The 23,293-nt window shown below is 39.2% G+C and overlaps 1 protein-coding gene across 1 annotated transcript; it reads right to left on the bottom strand.

The window, feature by feature from the left end:
• Positions 1–1,054: 1,054 nt before the first annotated feature.
• Positions 1,055–23,274, bottom strand: myom1a (myomesin 1a (skelemin)). Its single transcript, XM_077614306.1, has 37 exons — positions 22,259–23,274; positions 20,944–21,191; positions 18,995–19,144; positions 16,775–16,964; positions 16,535–16,692; positions 15,335–15,427; positions 15,149–15,237; positions 14,602–14,643; positions 14,317–14,478; positions 14,084–14,245; positions 13,004–13,145; positions 12,305–12,504; positions 12,166–12,219; positions 11,845–11,969; positions 11,104–11,287; positions 10,864–11,038; positions 10,498–10,619; positions 9,632–9,828; positions 9,361–9,487; positions 8,585–8,769; positions 8,401–8,515; positions 7,976–8,132; positions 6,875–6,981; positions 6,648–6,692; positions 5,654–5,790; positions 5,438–5,582; positions 5,304–5,363; positions 4,780–4,847; positions 4,585–4,710; positions 4,416–4,503; positions 3,665–3,703; positions 2,765–2,870; positions 2,501–2,664; positions 2,380–2,416; positions 2,195–2,217; positions 1,516–1,571; positions 1,055–1,453 (listed from the first exon to the last, which is right to left on the bottom strand). Exons 2-37 carry the CDS (start codon positions 21,147–21,149, stop codon positions 1,199–1,201), a joined length of 4,491 nt encoding a protein of 1,496 aa, XP_077470432.1. The 5' UTR covers positions 21,150–21,191; positions 22,259–23,274; the 3' UTR covers positions 1,055–1,198.
• Between the last annotated feature and the right edge of the window lie 19 nt (positions 23,275–23,293).

The following is a 23,293-nucleotide window of genomic DNA, read 5'->3' as shown; positions in this document are numbered from 1 at the left end:
GCTCGCTTCAAGATGAGGATAACGATGGTGGAAGCCAATTGAAAACATACAGACACTATTAATACCTACTTAAATTAAATATTTCTTCTTCTTTTTTAAGATATAATTTTAAAATATATTTTAAATCATTTTTAGGTTTGTATTGTATCATTGTGACATTCTGACTAATGTTATTGGTCATTTCTCAGATACTATATATTGTTTTGCATTTACTTTATTTATACATATATATATATATATACATATATATACATATATATATATATATATATATATATATATATATATATATATATATATATATATATATATATATATATATATTTAGATATATACAAAATACTAAAAAATAAAACAAAAATACAACATTGGGAGAAACTGAGAAAAATACAAATATAACAATATAAATATTTGTATTTTTCTCAGTTTCTTGTTTCTTGTTTTATTTTTTAGTATTTTATATATATATATATATGTTTTAGTCATTTTTATATTTGTATTTTTCTCAGTTTATATTTATACAAATATAAAAATGACTAAAACATGTATATATATATATATATATATATATATATATATATATATATATATATATATATATATATATGTTTTAGTCATTTTTATATTTGTATTTTTCTCAGTTTCTCCCCAATGTTGTATTTTTGTTTTATTTTTTAGTATTTTGTTTGCTTGATAAATAAAAATATTTTATGGAAAATATGAATGGATGTGGGCAGGAATTAAATGTGTGGGGGGAATAAATTATTTTGAAAATAATTATTTAGAAAAAAAAACAACTATTGGGAACATCGAATATTCGAGGTACAGATTAATAAGTCCCAAAAAAGAAAACATATATATTCAATTCCCTAAAACTTGACAACAACACCAAATGACAAAGAAAGAAATCATGACTTATGAGCATTTTATGGGTTTTTATGATCGAGTTTTGATTGCCTTTCAAATTCCATGGAAATGATTTTTGCCCACGTGTGAGAGGCTGGCCACCCCACGCTTTGTGTCACATTGGATCAACGACAAAACAAACAATGGATGATGATATCAGCACTTACTTTATTCTTTCCAGTCTGCGTGTACCAACCTGTTTTCAAAGGTGACTCAAACACAGACACTAAAAAAACACTCCATTGCTTGCTGTCAATCAACCCACACTTGACTCCGCCCCCTATTTTTTCTCCTATTCCTTTTCGTCATCCTCCGGGTTGTACACGCTGACCGTGAACTGTCCGGCCTCTGCGCCGTACTTGTTGCGCACCACCAGCGCGTACTTGCCCGAGTCGGAGCGGGTGACGGCGTCGATGGCGATGCTGGCGTACTTGCCGTGCTCGAACTTGAGCACGTAGCGCTCGTTGGCCACTAACTCCCGCTCGTTTTTGGTCCAGCTCACCTCGGGCGTGGGCTCGCCCCACACGTTGCCGGTCAGGTTAAGAGACTGGTTGGAGGTCAAGAGGTCAATGGCGATGCTTTGTTATGAAAGAAGAGATGCGAGTTTACCTTGCCCTCTTGGATTGCAACCACGTCGGGGAGTCCTCCAATGACACGGGCGCGATCTAAACACCGAGGAAATAACGGGACAAGTAGTTTAGCATTTGTTATGCTACGTGCTACATGGTGCGTTTTTCCTTCCCGCTCGAAGGACGGCATCATTTTTTTGTTTACATTACTAATGGAAGGGAAATAAAGTGTCTCTCGTCTCATTTTTCTGAACCGCTTTATCCTCGCTAGGGTGGCGGGGGGTGCCAACTGACTTCGGGCCAGCCAATCGCAGGGCAGGAAATAAAGTGTTGAAAGAGCTGGTTCAAGACTAAATTGCCCCTAGCTGCGATTGGTTGTTCGTCTCCTTGTGCCCTGAATTGGCCAGGCACCAATTTAGGGTGGACCCCAACGCTCCAGCACCCCCCGCAAGCCTAGTTAAGATAAATTGGTTTAGAAAATGAGATGAGATCTGTCATTCATTCATTTTTTTGAACCACTTATCCTCACAAGGGTTGCGGGGGGTGCTGGAGCCTATCCCAGCCAATTGATGATAAATTGAGAAAGCGGTATGAATCAAAGTATGGATTTATGTGAACTTATTCATAGGGTGGCATGGCCTAAATGTTTGCAACTATAACACATGCGCATTATTAAAAGGAGAAGAAAAAAAACATCATTTTACGTAAGATTAACTTACTTCTTTCGGCGATGGCTGCCGCCCTAGAGAAAGAGACAAAAATAAAGAGAAAATACATCAAAAAGGATAAAAATAGCATGTTTAAAGAGGCAGAAAATGCACTAAAAAAGCCGGGATTTTTTTTTTTTCAGTTCAGGCCACCTGGAAGCATTTATTTGCACTCAATCATGAATTTATTTACTCACTTAAGCCTCTGGAATTCCTCAAATGCTTCCTCCCAGGCTGCACGAGAGAATAATAAACACACATTTAGTATATGAAATGATTTTAAATTGTAAATGAAAACAAACACACAAAAAAAGTCACCTTGCCCAGAGAGCTCAACCACCCGCTTGACGCCATCTTTTCCGTCAAACAGATCAACGGTGTATTTGCCCTTGTCCTTCTCGGTGGGCTCGTTGATTTTGAGCCACAGCTGCTCGCCCGTTACGCCCGCCTTCACGCGGTCCGAAGCGGAAATCTTGGCGTCCCTGAGTTGGGAAAGGACCAGAAAAAAAGGATGCTCACACTGAGTCCGAAAATATTGGGGTAATTGTGGTTTTATTCTCCCGTTTTGTAACCCGAACGTACTTGTGAAGCCAGGTGACGCGCTGGTCCTCGTGATAGTACGTGACATCGGAGGAGAGGATGATGCCGTGTTCTGTGCTGGTGACTTGGATTTGAGAGGAGGAGTTGGCTGCGAGGGAGGAAAATAAACAATACGAGACGTTTGACCGGATTTTTTTGGGAGTATAAGTCGCGCCGGCCAAAGAATACACAATAAAGAGAGAGGAGAAGAAAAAAAGTCGCACTGGTGTATAAATAGCAGTTTTACGAGGGGTTTTTCCCCAGCAGAAATAAGGGAAAAAAACACAGCTTCTAGTGCAGGAGTGTCAGACTCGGGTTGGTTTTCGACTTGATTTCAGGTGGGCCGGACCATTTTAGATATAATATTTAGATATATTTTTTAATACATGGATTAAAAGAACTGGATTAAAATCCCTGAATATTCAGTTTTTTTATAAATCTAAAACAATGTTTATTTGAGCTTTTTTTAAATATATTTTTAGATTTTACAAAATGATTTTTGAACTAAAAACACAGAAAAAATGGATTAAAAAATGACAATTATTGATTTAAAAGGGGGAAACTCTGGAAATTTAATATACATCTATTCTCTTCATTTTAATTTGATCCTAAAACCGAAAGTCGGCACTCATCATTTATTTTCCCGTGCCACACAAAATGATGCGGCGGGCCAGATTTGGCCCCCGGGCCACCACTTTGACACGTGTTCTAGTGATAAAAGTAAAACGGATAAGCTAAGAAAGGCAGTTTTTCATAATAACTCCAGCCTAAAAAAAAAATCCAACATAAACTGTGGGAAGTCAGAAAGCGGGAAAAAAAACAATTGGTACTTGGTATACTCCAATATAAACTTTGTTTGTAAACATACCATAAAAGTTGGTGTGTGTAGTTTAAAAGACTCACCAATCACTCTAAAGAGCTCATTCATGACAGTCTGGTAACCTGAAAACAGGGGAAGAGACAAGGATATACAAGTTTAATTAAATTTTTGGGAAAAAAAATTAAAAATGTCTATTTACCAATACAGTATAAACAAAATAATCCCCAAAATATTATAGGAAAGACTGCCTTTTATCATCATTAAAAAGAAAAGCAAATATAGTACATAAAATGATACAAATCTGATAGAAAATACACAAATATCAAAAATGACTAAAAAATACAACATAAAAAAAATGAAAAAAATCAACCAACAATCAAAATCTGATTTTAATTTTTTTTCTTCACTGTTTGTCTTTTGATTAACTGCTTTAATTTAGAGCTTCTAGATTACACAGGTCAAAAGTGCCCATCTAAATATATTTACACATAAATACACGTCAAAATGGATTGAACATCTATCGCTGATAGTGGTAACCAATTACCGTATTTTTCACAACTATAAGGCGCACCGCATTATAAGGCGCACCCTCAATGAATGACACATTTTAATTTTTTTTCCATATATAAAGCACACTGGATTATAAGGCGCCCTGTCTATTTTGGAAGAAATTTAAGACTTTTAAGTGCGCCTTATAGTCGTGAAAATACGGTAAATAAAATTTAAAAACAAGTTGAGCCCTGGCATTTTTTGATTTTTTTTCCTGAAATCAGCCCTCGATTGAAAAAGTTTAGACACCCCCAAATGCATTTAAATTGCCAAACACTCGCTTACCTTCATCGGTCATATCGAACCTGCTCTTGTCCTGCCCTCTTTCATCTTTTAGGTACACTTCATAAATTCCCACATCTTTCTTGGAAATCTAAAAGTGAACGTTAGAAAGACATCTCAATATCATAAACAAAACGGGACAAAATGAACGCTAATTTTGCGCGAATCCGACCTTTCCGATGTCAAAGGTCAGTACGCCGTCCTTCTTCTCCAGCTTCTGGGCGGCCTCGTCTCGCTCGCCGATGGGGATGCTGTCCTTGTACCAGATGATCTGGGTCTCCTCCTTCATGTTTCCTACCTGCGAGGAGAAATGCGTACGTGTTATGGGAAAATTCCCCCCTTCGTCGCCAGTCATTTTAGCGCTTACTGTGCATTGTAGCAGTACGTCGCACTCCGGGGTGACGGCGAAGCCCAGGTACTCGATGAAGTGAGGACCTGCGGATAGAGGATACGAAGCGCACCACCGTCAGAAAATCTTCTCATTCCTCAATTGACAATAAAAAGTAATTTTCACCCAAATTTTATCCATGTGCAGTCGTTTGGTCGCCGGTCTTTGGAGCTTTTCTTTAGCCTAATAATTAATAGGGCATTAAGTATGACTAAATAATAATTCGCAGTTTGTATTTAGGGAATTTGAGCAACGATTTAAATGGTAATTATCAATAACCTTCCGGGCGACCAAACGACCGAGTACCGCTTTATCAACAGGAATCAAAGAAATAAAAAAAAATTTGACACCGACCTTACGTCGACAAAAGTCCGCGAACAAAACGACTTTAATCTTGTGATAATAATGTAAAAAAAATCACTTCCCTAACACCAATTTGAAGGAGTAAATGTAAAAAAAAAAGGGATCGAAGGAGTGCTATTTATTTATTTATCTATTTTTACCTTGTTTTCTGATCCATTCTGCCCTCTCAAACTGGGACTTCTTCTGCAACGCCCTAAACTCTGAACACAGAAAAAAAAACCAAATTTCACATGATATCTTCATCCATATTTATTCCATTCTTGTTCTACCGTACCATCTCCGATGAGCACCAGACTGGTGGTGCCCTTTGCTTTTCCGTCCACCAAATTGAAGGTGAACGTCCCTTCGTCCATGACTTCCAGGGAGTCCATGAACATTTCGATGATTCCTGTGCTCTTGTCAAAGTTCATGGTATATTTCTAAAAAATAGAAATACAAACAACAAAGTTAGTTTGTGTAAGAAAATGGGGAAAAAGTACACAAAGACTACCTCTCCTTGTTGAATGATGGCATTGTTAAAAACATACTCCACTTGACAATCCTTGCTGAACTTCTCCACTTGAGTCCAGAAGCGTACGCGGCCCTTTTCTTGTAATTCCATGGCCATTTCATTCTTAAATGGAATAACTGAGTGCAAGCAAAAGACAAGACTCACTTTAGTTCATTCTAAATAGAGTAATCCCTCAAATATCGTGGTTAATGAGGACCAAACATGGCTGCAATAATTGAAAAATAGCAAAGTAGGGTCACCCCTATTATAACTATTTTTTTTCAGTGCTTCGGATCCTCAAATTGGCTAGAAAAATAATGGGAAATAAAGGGGAGTGGCTTCCGCTTGCGTGTTTCAGTGTGGATTTTCACATTTTTATGAACTTAAAAATATATATATTTTTAAATAATTAATAGCAGAAAAAAAATCGCTAAAAAGTGAATTTGCGATAAGTGAAGTCGTGATAATCGAGGGAAGACTAGTATTTTATTTTTTTATGTTTTAATAATATTTAAGGAGGTTATACTATCATAAAAAATCATAACGCTAATTATGATAATGACAATATTGGACAATGCAACAAATGAATGAATAAAAAATGGTTATCTTCTGATCCTAAAATTAGTTAGAAAAATAATGTGAACAAAATCACCACAAATAAATGGCCTCGAATGAAATCTAAATAAAAATAAAGGAAAACAAAATAACATCCATAAATTCATAACTCGATTGAAAATAATAAAATAATTTTCTCACCCAAAAAAGCAAAAACTAAATAAATTCCAATGTAAAAACAAATAAAAAGACCCTTTAAAAAAAACAGATAAGACTACAAATATATAAAAAGATGTGTTAAAAAAAACTAGCCAAGAAAGAAATGAAAAACACAAATAAATACGACTTATAAATAGCCAGTTAAATTGTGTAGGAATTTTGCTGTGCTAAAAACAAAAGTACAACAGGTGTGACATTGACGATGAAATGGTGCACTCACCGGGGAACTTGTGGTCGTGGCTGATATCCAGCAGACGCATCAAGCCTAACAACAACAACAGCAACACAAGAACAAAGGTTGGATTGTGACGACCTCAGCGTTTTCTGCATAGCGCGTGGTGCCACTTCACATTTTCCTGGCAGCTGTGACGTGTGTATCAATTACAAAATATGTGTGTGTGTATGTGTGTTTGTGTCCACACGCCCAGCGTTTGGGACGCGGCCCACCTTCCTCAGTGAGCTCGTAGCTGGACGAGATGCCTTCCATGTTGGTGACCACGCAGGAGAAAATCCCCAGATCGTCCAGGGATGGTTTATTAAAGATGGCCCTGGACCTGCAATATGAAGAATGGCACATCATGTTAAAAACTTAAAAGTTCCCAAATTGTATAAAACAAACACTAAAAGACTCTTTTTTTTTCATCTGACCAACTGGTTGGCCTATTTTCTTGTTTTGATCCCAGAATTTGACTGAAAATTGTTGAGTTGGGTTGTTTTTTTGGGGTAAAGTGCAGTTAAATATACCACGTTAGATGGTTAGCATGGGGGCTAGCTGCTATAGTTAACAATGACATGGGAATTAAAACAACAAGGGTTTTTAGTCGCGTTTTTGCTAAAGTGCACTAGTAAAGAATTCCTGCTTTTAATTTCAGGTGATAACATTTTTGTTTCATAATTGCCATGCTGGCTTGTAGAGTCAAGGGTCGTAAATGTAAAATATTTATTAGATTAGATTAGATTACTTTATTCATCCCGTATTCGGGAAATTTCACTGTCACAGTAGCAAGAGGGTGAGAATACAGACACAGGAAAAGACATTTTAGACATAAACAAATAGGTAATAAATAAGTTAATAAAAAATAAATAAGAATGTTGCTGAAATATATGTACATGATTATATAATTAATAATTATAATTATAAAATTAATTTAAAAATTCTAATTATAAACATAATATATTATATAATTAATAATTAAGTAGATCCAATATTAATTTTCAGCTGGGGCCCATCTTATGGTACAACACATCACTTGATAAAAACAACAAGTATTACATTCTCTTCTATTAAAGTTTTTAAGAACGCGAATCTACAATGTAACTTTCATTTTTTTTCAATAGTTAAGGATCTTTGTGTGTCTTAATTGTTTATTTTTGAATACTCTGACAAGATTCTATCGTTTAATTAGTGTGTAAATCGGTGATGGGGGGATTTTAAGCCACATTTACACCACGAGTACAGTTTCCCACACTTGTTCTCTTTACTTGAGCATAATTTTGGAGGCTTGAGTAGCCAAACCAGGAGGTGGATCGATCCTAATTGACACCAACCTGCCCTTCTCATTAACGATGGTCAATGCGGAGGTGTCCGTTATGGCCTCGTAGTTCTTGGACCAGACAAACTCGCAGCCCTCACTCATCTCAGAGCACTCGAAGATCATGGAAATCACGCCGTCGTCGTCTACGTCCACGTAGATCTCTTTGGTGCCTAAGAAAATGCTCGAGGATTACTTCATTTTCTATGTTTGCGTTTGTTCAAAGTCCAATTGCGTTTTTAGTGTACAGCGAGAAATGAGCCCGATCTGATCATGTGACTGGAACTGATTAGCAAAAAAATGGTTTTCACTAAAAATCCTCTAATATCTGTTTGGGAAAACCTTTGGATGTGCTATTTCCCCAAGACTAAATACATATCCGACGTATGGGATCAAGACTCGGTATCAGTAGTTCCACAAAATCGAGTGACTCGGACTCACCAGGTCGACTCTCGGCTAAGATGGGGCCCAAGACCGCGGAGGGATCCCCAACACCTGCGATGTTTTGAGCACGGACACGGAAGGCGTAGGACTTCGCGGCCTGTAATCCGCTCACCTGAAATCGACAACACCAGTAAGGAGGAGGTTCTTGTTTCGTTTCCAAATGCATCCCAGCGCTTCTCACTTTGATAAACTTGGACTCGTTGGCCTTCTCGTGGACGGCCGTCCAGCATTCTTCCCCAGCCGAGGCCTCCTTGATGTCCAAATAGTAGCCGTTGACCGGAGAGCGACCATCAAATGAAGGCCCCTCCCACAGCACCACCATGGAGGAGTCCCGGACCTCCAGAACGTGAAGACCAACGGGAGGACCTTGGGGAAGAAAGCAAGCCAACATGCATTTTAAAACACGTTTAGTATAGTTTGACCTTCAATTGATATAATGTGCATCTTTTCTAAAAAGAAAAGACAATTAAATTATTTAATGTACCGTATTTTTTGGACTATAAGTCACACTTTTTTCCAAGTTTGGCTGGGCCTGCGACTTTAAATGTTTTTATTCCTCTCTAACAGCCTGTTATGTAGTTTTTTTAAGCTAAATAGTTTTCTTTAAAAACAGATATTTTAACAGCTTCCTATTTAACCAATTTTTCTTCATTTTATTATGGTGCATTTAAGAACATTATAGACAAAATGAAGTCCTAATTGACCCTAAAACATCAATTTTTGTTAAGTTTATCAAAAATCCAAAATATGCATTTAAATTTTATTTATTTATTTTAATCTTTTGGTAATCAAATACACTTTCTGACAAAGAATTGGTCTTCAGTATGTACTTTCAGAAACATCAAACATTGAGGGAAATGAGTTTTAGTCAACTTTTTCCCCCCAAAAAATCTTCCAAAACCCGACACCCCAATTTTTCTTGCTATCCAAAGCAATTTTGAAGTACTTTTATGCTACCTGGGACAGTGAGGGTCCACTCCTTGCACTCCACGGCTGAACTGGGCACCGAACCATCACTCACGCCTGCCATGTTCATGGCACGTACCTGGAACTGGTAAACTACATTCTCCTTCAAGTTCTCAACCTAAGAAGGAACAGATGAAGATGAGTTTACCGCTAAAAAGAGAAAAAAATGTAGGACAGGGGTGTCCTTCCATTTTTTTTCAGAGCAACCCTAGGAGTTTGTCTCCTAGGACACCCCGGCGTAACATTTTGGATTTGAGGTCACCTTATAGGAGGTGGTGGTCAACGCCTGGAGGTTGAGCTCATGCCACTTGCTGACCACGTGTCCCTTCACAGTCCTGTAGTCCACAAAGTAGCCTCTGATGTCAGCTCCTCCAGTATTGGCCGGTTCGCTCCAACCAATCACCATGGTGTCCTTGTCAGCTTCCAGCAAGCGCACACCGGTCGGCATTGCAGGGACGGCTGAAATGTGTTGCGCATTGATATTCATTTATTTTCAATTATGGATCTATTCTTTACTACACGACCACTTAGACACCACCATTTTACCTTATACTTTAAAAACAACAACTGTATAAAGGCTTTCATATCAAGAGGGGAATATTTTTGGAATATTGCAGCTTTGTTGTAAAATTCAAACTCTCTATTCAATTTCAATATGACCCCATAACACCTTTATAAATGATATGGCATACATTTTTAATGCCGTTATAAGTTGTTGGATTTTTTTGTACAAGCTTGTTTAGATTGTTGCGCTATTAAAAAAAAAAGGGTGTTTAACAAATAAAAGATTGAGTTTACACACTCATTGAAGGTGAAGAAATGCAATTATTAGGATCTATTATTATCCGACAGCCGTTTCTGGCCACCGTAAAAAAAATTCAACTCTCTACGTTGCACGGTTTGGACAAACGTAGCGAGAGAATCTTAACATACACTCACACACCCATAAATCATGCTTTATAAGGATTATAGACTAATGCGAACAGTTCCCCCAAAACTATTATTGCAGGTTAACAATGAACTAACATGCTACATCAATGCACATGAATTGGAATTTAGCACCGGCGAATATACTACGAGCAAAGATGGTAAGTGAGGAAAAACACCAAAATAGGATTAAAGACTCACAAATGGCCGCCCGCACCAGCTCCGGCTGCGAAGGGGTGGAGCTCAGGCTGTAGCCGGCGGCGTTGACCGCCTTCACCCGAAACTCGCATGTGGTCTCGGTGGTGAGACCATGACACACGAACCTGAAAATGATGCGCAGAATCGTGACGGACAGATTTAACAAAACATACCCACTCCAAAAATTCTACATTTGATAACGTGTTGTTAGGTTTTGACATCTGAGCTAAGGGATAGGTCTTTTTTTAAGTGACTGAACTCAAGCTTCTTGTGCAGGCTATTTTCAATGATATTTTCATCATTTGCAGCAGGCAAAAAGTATGGACGCCTCTGCCCTTTTTGTTCATTGCCATTGTCAAAGGGTTTTACCTTGTTTGTTTCACGGGCCTGTTGTTGCATGGGAACCAGACGTCGCTGCCCACCACTCTGTACTCAATGTAGTAGCCCACCAGGTTCTTGACATCCTTGGAGGCCCCCCAGGAGACCACCACGGAGGTGCTGGTGTTCCTGGTGGCCACGGGTGTGCCCGGAGATGAAGGCAGGTCTGCCAATTAAATAATGACAATGTCGCTCACTCGAATATTGGTTGCGAGTTGAAGCAGGACTTACCGAGCACGTCTCCGACGGTGATGTCGGCTGTGGTTTGGGAGGCCTCGCCCACGCCCGCAGAGTTACAGCAGCGTACACGGAAGCTGTAGGATTTACCTTCGGACAGATCGAACAAGGCGAAGCGAGGGGACTTGACGGGCATGCTGGTGTTCACCCTCTGCCACGTGTCGGAGCCTGAAACGCACTGGAGCATACAGCAACACATTCAATAGCTACTCTCGATACAATTTTAGCTTAATAAACAGTATTCGCAACTATTTTTGCAGGGTTTTTTTGTCAAAAGAATTTTGTAATCAAGCGGATATAAGGAAGATTTGCAAGACTGTTTTTTTTTTCCTCAAAAAGTTTCACGAATTCAACTTACAACTCAGTTACCTTGTGGACTTCCTGTATGTGGCTCCAGTTTTTTTAGCTAGATCTACAATGTATTGTGTGTCTTGTGTCTGTCTTTCTACCGCAGCCAAGAAATTTCCCGAATACGGGATGAAATAAAGTTATAACCTAACCTAACCCAACCTACGGATCACGGATCAATGAATAGATAAAAGATTCTGACGTCATTTTCATCTGATCTCAATTCTACGACATCATTTGTTCGGTTAAAACCGATTTTTTTTTTTCATTTTGTAGCGCTACAACTATTTCGATTGAGGTAACCGCTATAAAATCGATTATTTTTCACTCAAAACTCACGACCATCCTCATCCCTCCGAGGACAATGATTTATCCTGCACTTCTCACCTTCTCAATGTAATACATGACTCCTTCATGACCCCTTTGGATGGGGGGCTTCCATGCAAGCACCACGTAGCTCTTCGTTGCCTCGGTGACCACCACATCAGTGGGTTCTCCTGGGACCACTCCGACTGGAAAGCACATGATAATAGAAGATCTATTGACAGGCTAATCAAAATATACATACAAAGTAGATCCATAAAGTCACCACATCTCTTGGCGTGTCCCATATTTAAATCAGCCTTATTCCAAAACAGACTAAAAGTAATCATACCACAAGAACAAAAACAAATGGCCTGAACAGAAGATTTTTTTTTTTTTTTTTACCAGTGTGATCCTCCTCTGTGAACTTGATCATCCCAGTCCACGGAGCAGAAGGCCCTGCAGAAATGGGGGAAAAAAAAGACCCGCGTTAATTCCTGGAAGTCTACTCGGTTGCCTCGGTAGCTCCCGTGTCGAATCTCACCGAGCAGACGGGCCCTGTCGAAGGGATCCATGGCGACCACCGCCTCGGAGATGCGTGACGCCCGGCTCACCCCCGCCTTGTTGAGGGCGGTCACCCTGAAAACGTAGGAGCGCCCCTCCACCAGCCCCGTGACGGGGAAGCGGGCGTACTTGACCGGGGTGTCGTTGCATTGCGCCCAGTGGTTGGTCCCCACCTCGCACCTGCCAAAAGACACCAGTTTGGTTTTAGAGCAAGGGTGTCAGACTCGGGTTGGTTCACGGGCCGCTTTAAGGTCAACTTGATTTCATGTGGGCCGGACCATTTTAGATATAATATTTAGATTTTTTTTTATAAATTGATTAAAAGAACTGGATTAAAAGACCTGAATATTCAGTTTTTTAAAGATCTAAAACAATGTTTATTTGATCTTTTTTTATATATTTTTAGATTTTACAAAATGATTTTTGAACTAAAATCACAGAAAAAATGGATTAAAAAATGACAATTATTGATTTAAAAGGGGGAAAATCAGGAAATGTAATATACATCTATACTCTTCATTTTAATATGATCCTAAAACTGAAAGTCGGCACTCATGATTTACTTTCCCGGGCCACACAAAATGATGCGGTGGGCCAGATTTGGCCCCCGGGCCGCCACTTTGACACAGGTGTTTTAGAGGTTTAGGAGTGGAGGGGATAAGGGGAGGGGCTGAGCGACCTGTCGACGTAGTAGCCCAAGATGGGGCTGCTGCCCTCCATGGCGGGCTGCTTCCAAGTCACCACCACGTAGTCTTTGTTGACATCATGGCAGCGGACATCCAGGGGGGCCACGGGGACCCCCTCTAACTCCACCTCGGCATCTGTTTAAAAAGAATGAATAGATAGCTAGATGAATGATGTTAGGTGAGAAACAAGCACCAAAATTCCTGAGGTCAAGTGGTGTCCAAAAGACGGTCCACTGCCCAGTTTTGATTGGCCCGCAGCAAATTTTGACAATATCGTTGAATGTGGCCCGTAAAATAACCTTAAATTCAGATGGCATTCTGTTACATTTCTCACTTTTTTGGCCTCTCCGTTATTTCCAATCAGGATAGGAAACTATTTTGTTTTACATAAATACATTTATCAAAAAAGTAACCTAATTTGGCACTTGGACAAAAAAAATTGGACACCGCTGCCATAGTTTGAAAAAGAAATGAACATAGATTCACAGATTAACTGAAAAATGATTAAAGAAATACGCCAAAATCTTGAGTAAAGTATTTCTCTACGACCAAAGGCACACTTGGATGAGTTTTATGAAGTAGAATTAGACAGAACCCTGACCTAAACCCCATCAAGTACCTTTAGAATAAAAAGTCCAATTTCGCACACAATCTCTCCCGAATACTTCAAAACAATCTTTTATTTGCAACGCAGCTGCAAAACCTGAACGTTGTATATGTATATCTGTATGTGTATGTGTGTATGTGTGTGTGTGTATATGTGTATATGTGTGTACGTGTGTACGTGTATACGTGTATATGTGTATGTGTATATGTGTGTATGTGTGTATATGTGTATACGTGTATATGTGTGTATGTGTGTATGTGTGTATGTGTGTATATGTGTGTACGTGTGTATGTGTGTATGTGTGTACATGTATATGTGTGTATGTGTATATGTGTGTATGTGTATATATGTATATGTGTATGTGTATATGTGTATGTGTGTATGTATACGTATATGTATGTGTATATATATATATATATATATAAATATATATATATATATATACAAAAATATAAAGAAGACATACCTCTGACAAACACATAGGCGGAATATGAGTCATAGCCCGACTTGGTGATGACCCGCATGGTGTACATGCCCTCGTCTTCCTTGTTGAGGTGAATCAGGGTGAGGGTGGCGCGTTGCCCCGCCCACTGAGTGTGCACCCATTGCGATGCCTTTAAGGGCACACCTGAGTGGAAGGGAAATTGGAAGATTTCAGATTGGTGGGAAAATGTCACAGTGATGGTTGACCCGACTCACCGTTTCTGTACCACGCCACTTCGGGCTTGTAGTTCTTGACGTTGGGATAAACGATGACGGTGCAACCCAGGCTGAGCGTCTCGCCCTCGCAACCGAAGGCGACCTGGAATTTGTCTAAGATGGTCGTCTTGAACGTGACGCCGTGCTCCAAACAGAAGCCGCCTGCGTAACAGGAGACAAACTAAAACGTCGACCTCGTTCGGCGTGTCAATGAATTATTTCCCATCACACGGAAATTCTGTGTGAGGCGTGTGAATCGAAGCTGTTATACTTGGATTGACTCACGGGGTTGGCTCACGATCAGATCCCTTTCCTCGTCCTGGAAACCTGCAGAGAAAAAAAATGAGTCATCTTGTATAAAAGACACTTTAAAGCCTGCATTTTTCATTTCTTCTTTACTCGTTTTAGTGATGAAACCTTTTTTTTTTTTTTTACGCATTTAATTATGGATTTGATGAATGATGAATGTGTGTTTTGAGTACTTTACGGGAGCAGTTTTGCTCCAGTTCAAATTAATCAAAAGCCTTTATTGTCATTATACAACAGTTGCGTATAACGAAATTAGCGGTGCTACTTCACAAAGTGTGTTTCAATAAAAACATAAATAAGTCATTTAAAAAGTCACATATTCTAAAATATTGCACAGTCTAAGTCTTAGACTGTGCAATATTTTTATTTATTTATTTATTGTAGTGTGCAATATCAATGTGCAATATCTTAGACTCTAAGATATTTCACATTGATATTGCACACCCTGAAATTATTGCACAGAAGGGATTTTGTTCATTAAACATAATCAGATTACAAAGTATTTTTATTTTTCTAAACTTACGTTTGACAACCACGGTGGCCACGCAGGACATTTCTCCTTTCACGTTGAGAGCCGACACGCAATACGCAGCTGTGTCAAGGAAGTCGCAACTGCGGGTAAGGGCAACAAAAAAAAAACAAAAAAACACATTGACCTCCATCTGACAGCAACACTAATGTGTATTTTTGTGCTTGATTGATTACCTACTTCTTGATCTCCAGGTAGTGCATATTGTAAATGCTCTCCACGGTGTACTTCTCCGAGCGTGCTTCGGCATCAATCAGGACATTGTTTTTGTACCTTGCGCACAGCATGAGAAGAAAAAAATAAACAAACAAGCACGCACCACTGAGTGAATTGAGCACATAAAAGGCATTGGCTAGGAAGCCTATTCTGTTGTTTAAATCCAAACATTTTACTGAAGACGGCTTCGACCAAGTGCCAAATAACATGGCCAATTAATGGGGTTGTTCTCAAGGGTAAACGGGATTAAAATATAACTGTTGGAAAATTTGCCTGTAAGCTACCCGCTGAAGCTAACAAAAACAACTAAAAGACTTTAGCCGGCGTTGTTGAATGTTCCCCTTTGGGAGTTACCATATTTTCTCGCATATAAGCCGTATTTGGGGGAAAAAATGACGACTGAATCAAGGGTGCGGCTTGTATGCGCACAAGATTTACAGGGTTGCTTTACTCTATTTTGCCAGTAGATGTCGGTAAATTAATATTTACTAATTCTTGGTTATTTTCAGTTTTGCAGTAAGAAAACAACCATTACTGGATGAATTATTAACTTAATAACCTTAATAGTGTGCTTTTGATTTATAGATGATCTCAGAAATACCACATGCGATGGTTTTTCTCAAGATTTTCCCTTCAAAATAACACATTTGCAGTCCCTATTAAAACAATGAATACGGAGATGAAAATTGTGAATCAGGGGGCGGCTTATACGAGAGAAATTGTAAAATTCCACGATTTTAAGGCACTTATAAGGGTGCTTTTGATTTATGCATTATCTCAGAAATACCACATGCGATGATTTTTCTCAAGTTTCCCTTCAAAATAACACATTTGTAGTCCCTATTAAAACAACGAATATGGAGATGAAAATTGTGAATTAGGGGGAGGCTTATACGAGAGAAATTGTCAAATTCCACGATTTTAAGGCACTTATAAGGGTGCGACTTATACGTGGGGGTGGCTTATATGGAAGAAAATCCGGTAATTCCTCCTGTGACCCACTTTCAATTTTGTATTCCAACACATCTCATGATAAACACAACGAGTATACTCGTTTTGCATTGAGTCACTTGGAGAAGAATACCTGATTATATACTTGAATACCCTTGGACAAGATTCCATCTCTCTTTAGATTTTTGAAAGTTGAAAAAATACATTTATTACCAGGCAATCCTTGGTCTGGGCCAACCTGCCACGGTGCAGTTCAGCCTGATGGTTTGGCCCTCCCACACAGTCTGACTCCGGGGCTTGGTGGTCATCTCCGGGGGGTGCGTTAAGCTATCTGGATTCATTTTTTTGCGGAATTCCGTCCACTCCTCCAACTGCAGCCCCACATTGGGAGTGGGATTTGGTTAGTGAAAGATGCAAAATTCCTCAAGGTGGAACAAAGGGTTGGTTACTCACGGTCCTGTTTAGTTCCATACGCTCGGCGGTCTCCCGGATTTGGATGGTCCTGCTCTTCTTCTCCACCCTGACCTCCTCCACGGCTACACTGGCCTCTCGGGCGAACAGGTTCCTCATGGCCACGTAGTTGATGCCCTCCTCGGTTAGGTCTTCTTCGCGAGCCTCCATCAGACCTCGTACTTCTTCGTGGCTTGGTGAAGGGAACATTTTTTGCAATTGAAAATTTCTCAAAGACTTTGACACATCAAAATTTACACCAGACACGAAGAGTTGGGGTGATTTGATCTACCGTATTTTCACGACTATACGGCGCATCGTATTTTAGCCGCAGTGTCAATAACGAGTGCTATTTCTGTATTTGACACACACAAAGGACGCACCGTTTTTATAGACGCAGCCAGGCATGGCAAACATACACCAGCTTAAACATACACGCTACACCCACACGCTAAAAACACGTTTTTAAAAAGGCAACAGAAGCAAAACTGAATTTGGTTGTACAGTGGTACCTCGAGATACGAGCTTAATCCGTTCCGGGACTGAGCTCGTATGACAAGTTACTCGTAACTCGAGGTAAAGTTTCCCATTGAAATGAATGGGAAACAATTTAATTCGTTCCAACTCTCTGAAAAAAACACCAGAAACAGGATATTGGATTGAAAAAAAATGTTTTATTTCTTATAATTCGCCATATATTGACAAAGTAATAAATAACGAGTGGTTTAATAGAAATAAAGTGTTTAATCTAACTAAAATTGGCCGGATTTCGCCGAGGGGAGAGGGGCTTCGTTTTTTTTTTTCCCTCCACACAACGCACTCGTAAACAGAACAAACACTCCACCCTCACGTTCGCTATCGATGGGCTGTTTGCTGTCGTACTATTCCCTTCAAAATATTCCGAAAATGATGCACACAAATGTCCTCACAATCGGAGAACGCACGACCACTTGCCAACGAGCAGCAAGCAGTCTTATCAGCGATCGCCCCGCTGCTCATCTTCTTCTTCTTCTTCTTCTTCTTCTTCTTTTTCACCTCAGGCGCCTGAGGATTACCCTCAGCAGCGCTAGGGCTGCCACTGGAACACGGATAAGTTCATCCAGGGAGTTGCCCAAGCCGCGATGGTAGCGTTCGGTCATTAAGGCCGGACAGCGGAGCCATAAGTGTTCAGACGACTCTGTTTCCTCGTCGCACAGGCGGCAGCGATCCGAGTCGGATTTCTCATGGGAGCTACAGGGGCGCTGGCTAGCGGCTCCTTTTAGCTTGTAGCATCTGTGTTCGCGTCCCATCGAACGGCGCCTATGATAGAGTTGCTGCCGGGGATACTTTTGCGAGCACGAGTATACTTCATTACCCAGAAAGCCCTCTTTTCACCGCGCATGCGCGTTGTGCGTTTCCTGGTCTGAATAGCTCATCCGGTGCTCGTAAATATTGTTATACACGAAAGATATGCCAAAAAAAATGCCATGGCAACCTGGCTTGGTCGCATGACGAAACTTTGACCGCATCACGGGCGAATTATTCGATTGAAATTTCCCCCGTAAGACGAGCATTCCATATGACGAACGGTCGTATGACGAGGTACCACTGTACTTTATTTAGCCATTTTATAATGTACTCGCTTCATCAACACCCACAAATCCATCAAAGTCCTCATTTTCTGTGTCCGAATTGAACAATTGTCCAAATGAGTCATCGAAAACGCTGAGTTTTATACGTTCGTCCAGGCGGCCACAATCCATTCGCAAATAGTAGCTAGCTAGTAGCTAGAGTAACTATTCCAACGCTCTCTTCCATGCTTCGTAAAGCTGTGTTGATGTCGATCGCCAGGCCACAATCCATTGGGTGTATTGACAAAAGAACTATATATCCCAGCAGTCACTGCGCAGTACTTTTTCTACGGGGAAAATAGTAGAGTCGGGGGCTGCTTGCCGTAGTTGTGAGAGCTGTAGAGGATGGTGTACCCTATCGACTGATCTATTTGATTTTATCGTGATAACAATTTTAGTATTGGTCCATATATAAAGCGCACTGGATTATAAGGTACCCTGTCTATTTTGGAGAAAATTTAAGACTTTTATGTGCGCCTTATAGTTGTGAAAATACGGTACTCTTTTTAGGCGTGTGGATCCCAAAAATATTTGAGGTTCAGCCAGGATGCTCCCCTTGAAAGCCAGATCTACCCAACTTTTTCAAGAGCGGCATACGGTGATTTGCACTCACTTGGCTCGGAAAATGGGAATCACGTAGCCGATGACTTCCTTGTCCAAGTCGGTAGCCAGATAGGTACGCTTGGCTCGCTTGGGTAGCGGACTCAGGGACTTCACCACCTGCTCCAGACCCTTTTTCTCAGTCTTCACAGTCGTTTTGACACTGAAAAGTAAAGATGTAAGGCATCAGACTTCCTGCCACACCCCAAAACAGGACTATCAATGAACTTAAAATTGTCCTTCCCTGCCAAAAGTCAACCTATAACTCGAATAATGTTAATGTATTATTTGTATTATTTTCACTGCCATTTCTAGCAATTTAAGCATGTCCGAACCAAATATTTTCCAAGTCAGCTGATTTTGAGAATCTGCCAATTTCAAGCCCCGATCCAATAAGGGTGATTTTAACAAAGTAACAAAAACAAAAAAAAAGCAATCATAAATCCTTTTTTTTTACAAATGAGTTGTGTGGCTTATGAGTTAATACTTTAAACGAATACACTTTAAAAACCACTGTGTGTGGCTCCATTTTTTTTACCTAGGTCTACAATGGCTTGTGTGTCTCGTATCTGTCTTGCTACTGCAACCAAGAAATTTCCCGAATACGGGATGAAATAAAGTTCTAATCTAATCTAGTCAATTCCAATCCTCTGAAAATGACGTGATTTTACACAGCCAATGATTTCATGTGAATATCCCAATTAAAACGGTAGGGGAGTCCATTCAGTGCCATTTGGTAAAAGTGTCCTAGTCAGTCCTCGCAAATAGCCCAGCTGGTCATAAGAGCATCTGGCAGTTTTGTCCCATGGCTCAAATTCCTTCCCTGACCTCTTTGACGCTGACACACTTGCGGTGTCAAGGACACAACAATACATGTTGGCACTGTGGCTAGATCAGGGGTATCAAACTCATTTTTGACTTATGGTTTCATTTGGAGAGCCGCTATGTCTACCCACCAATCGACTAATTGACAGCTTTTCTGATAGTCGTTGAATCATAAAAATACATTAAGATTCGTCCAAAACCTCTTTTTGAACTTTCATTCATTCATTTATTTTCCGTAACGCACGAGGGGTGCCGGAGCCGATCCTAGCTATCTACAGGCACCAGAATCTCTACTCAATTCTAAAACCTATTTGAAAAGTTAGTGCAAAAACCCCTGACAAGGCACAAGGAGACAAACGACCAGGGCTTCATCTAGTTCGTCGGTCATTGATTTTTGGGCACTTCCTGTTGGATTTGAAGCATTTAAAGCAGGGGTGTCAGACTCGGGTTGGTTCGCGGGCCGCGTTAACATCAACTCGATTTCACGTGGGCCGGACCATTTTAGATATATTTAGATTTTTTTTAATTTATAAATGGATTAAAAGAACTGGATTAAAAGCCCTGAATATTCAGTTTTTTATAGATCTAAAACAATGTTTATTTTAGCTTTTTTATATATATATATTTTTAGATTTTACTAAATGATTTTTTAACTAAAAACACAGAAAAAATGGTTAAAAAATTACAAAAAGGGGAAAAATCAGGAAATTTAATATACATCTATACTCTTCATTTTAATTTGATCCTAAAACAGAAAATCAGCACTCATGATTTACTTTCCCGGGCCACACAAAATGATGCAGCGGGCCAGATTTGGCCCCCGGGCCGCCACTTTGACACGTGATTTAAAGGGTTCCTCGTTAACGCCATTTTGACTGCAGGGGGCAAAAGAACGAATGTAACTGCATATAAGCAAAGATTAAAAAAATCAATAAAATGATTTGAATCTGTACGTACAATATGAATGAGCTATCAAGTGTCGACCCCCTAGCGGGCCGTTTTCAGCCCCCCGGCTGCAGGTTTGACAGCACTGTGCTAACTCCCAATTCACCCAAAAATTGCTCTTGCTCAAATAGCCGGTTCCTTCACATACAACCTTTGATCCAGCTCAAAAGGAGATATTTCGGACCCTCTTACCGCCGGGTGGTAGTCTTTTGAGTGGAAAAGGACTGCTTGCTGACGGACGACTTGGCGCTCAAGTGACTGCTGCTCTCATAGTGACGGTGCTCCCGATGATGATGATGATGGTGGTGGTGGCAAAGCTCCTTTTGGTGGTGCTCCTTGCGATGCTGAAGCTGAAGCTGCTGCTCCTCCTTTTGTGACACTTGCGCTGATTTGGACATCTTGAGAGCCGCTTTGTAACGTCTTCAAAACGTCACTCAATTCTGGAAATAAGAAAGCCACATCATCAAAATTAAGCGGTGATCGTCAAAGACGGCTTTGTGATCGACAACGTTTGATTTAGGACCCTCCAACTCAGATTTATGACCCTCATACATTGATTCATGAGAATTGGTTGGAAAAAAAAAAAAAAAAAAATAATATCTTAAAATCATTGAACTATACTATATTGTCACCTGACCTAAAATACAGTTTAAAAAAAATGAAGAAAACGTAATGATTTAAACTCGGAATGAATGAATGAATAAAACAAAAATGTATATAACATTGAATTAATATAATATAATAAATATTGCTTGTTCAAGAAAATATGAGTGTACAATGTATTTTATAGCTTGCATTATTTATTTAATCATACATTCACTCATTCATTTTAAGCCTATCCCAGCTAACATTGAACTGTATGTATAATAAAATATTTAATATAAAATACAGAATTACATCATAAAAAAATAATTGCCTGTTTGAGAAAAAACAATCAAATCTAGCAAACAACATTACTTGTTGTTCAAAATACTATACTGTATATGCTCACAAAATTACAATCATAAATAGAATTTTAATTATATATATTTAAAATATATTTAAAATTACATAGCAAATCTACAAAAAATGGCAGAATGTTAAGAAAAATTGATTTAATCTAATGCACGTAAACATAAAAAATGACCCATTTTATTCCTATTCATCTTGAAGAGAAACCTACACAAATAATAATTATTATAATATAATTAACATAATTATCTCTTGCAGTTCCTGTTCATAAATATTCATCAAACTCCTACATGAGCATTATATTTATAAAGCTCTCAGTTTTGTCCCATTTCTCCATCATTGCACTTTAGTGTGAATAAATCATAAAATTATTCTTTGAATAAAATAGCACATGCCAGCATGATAGCAATGTATTCATAATTTTCATACAGTGCGTATGAGCCATATATATAAATATAACATAGCTGCTAGGTCACCTGCTGATTCCTATGACACGAGCAAGCAAAGAAAACATACAAACTCCTGTTGATAAATAAAAGTCAGATAGATGACTTACCTAACCCAAGTCTCCTGGAATTCACCAAAGGAGAAAGTTATGAATAATATTTGTATCAAGCAAATCCAGAAGGAGGGTCGGCAAGCGGGGCTGGGGGTCAGTGGACAGGACGGTGGTCCGCAGACCAAAAATAATGCTGCCACTCTGCAGAATGCACAAGACACCCTCAGGACCTTTTAAGGCTGGGACACATTTAAATTTAGATCACAAGGAGGAGAGGAGCTCCTTGGCTCACCCCAACATTTTGTAATATTAGACAGGAAATGTTGGCTTTCTGCTATTTTAGTGTCCTTTGTATAAACCCTATTGTTATAAATTGCTTCAATTTGCTCTCAAGTCGGCATTCACTCTTTCTGCGACAAAAATAAATAAATTTATTTTTAAATTCATACACAGGTTGACAGAAATTAGGTCTACATTTCTAAAAAGGCAATCATGCCATCTACTGTACTGAATTATGTACACCATGTAAAAAGAAAAGCTGATTTATCACATTTCTTTCCAATAAATACATCTCGTGGTGAATGACTATGTTTGTGTCGTTATTTTATTTAAAATTGACATGCACGTAATGTAAACATGAACTATTCTATAATAATCCTTGTGCGGTCCTAATAATACATAATCTTGTTTTCTGATTGGTTCTGGCAAGAAGTAAAATGCCGTTAAATTCATGTAGAGTGCTTAATGCAAAAAGGAGTCGATGTTAGCAAACGGCGGCCATCTTAAAGCAGTATACTTATGTGGATGATTCTTCTCTATGTACTGAAAAACCGAGTGAATCTATAAATGCATGATCGCAAAAATTGTGAGATAACGGGAAAACAAGTGTCGTCACTTATAAGCCATTTTGTGTCGGTGGAGTTTGACCGATATAACATTTTGCAAAAATGGCAGAATGTTAAGAATAAAGAATAAATTTTGGTCAAAGGATTGTTTTATGATAACATACATAACGCTAAATAAATACACTTTCAATATTCAGTATGAATCATAGCATTGTTACTCTAGTTTCTTTTCAGTCTGTAAATCCGC

This window comes from Stigmatopora argus, chromosome 12, assembly GCF_051989625.1.
Source record: "Stigmatopora argus isolate UIUO_Sarg chromosome 12, RoL_Sarg_1.0, whole genome shotgun sequence".
Lineage (NCBI taxonomy): Eukaryota > Metazoa > Chordata > Actinopteri > Syngnathiformes > Syngnathidae > Stigmatopora > Stigmatopora argus.
The sequence above is the reverse complement of the archived record's forward strand: the minus strand, read 5'-3'. Positions and strand labels throughout refer to the sequence as shown.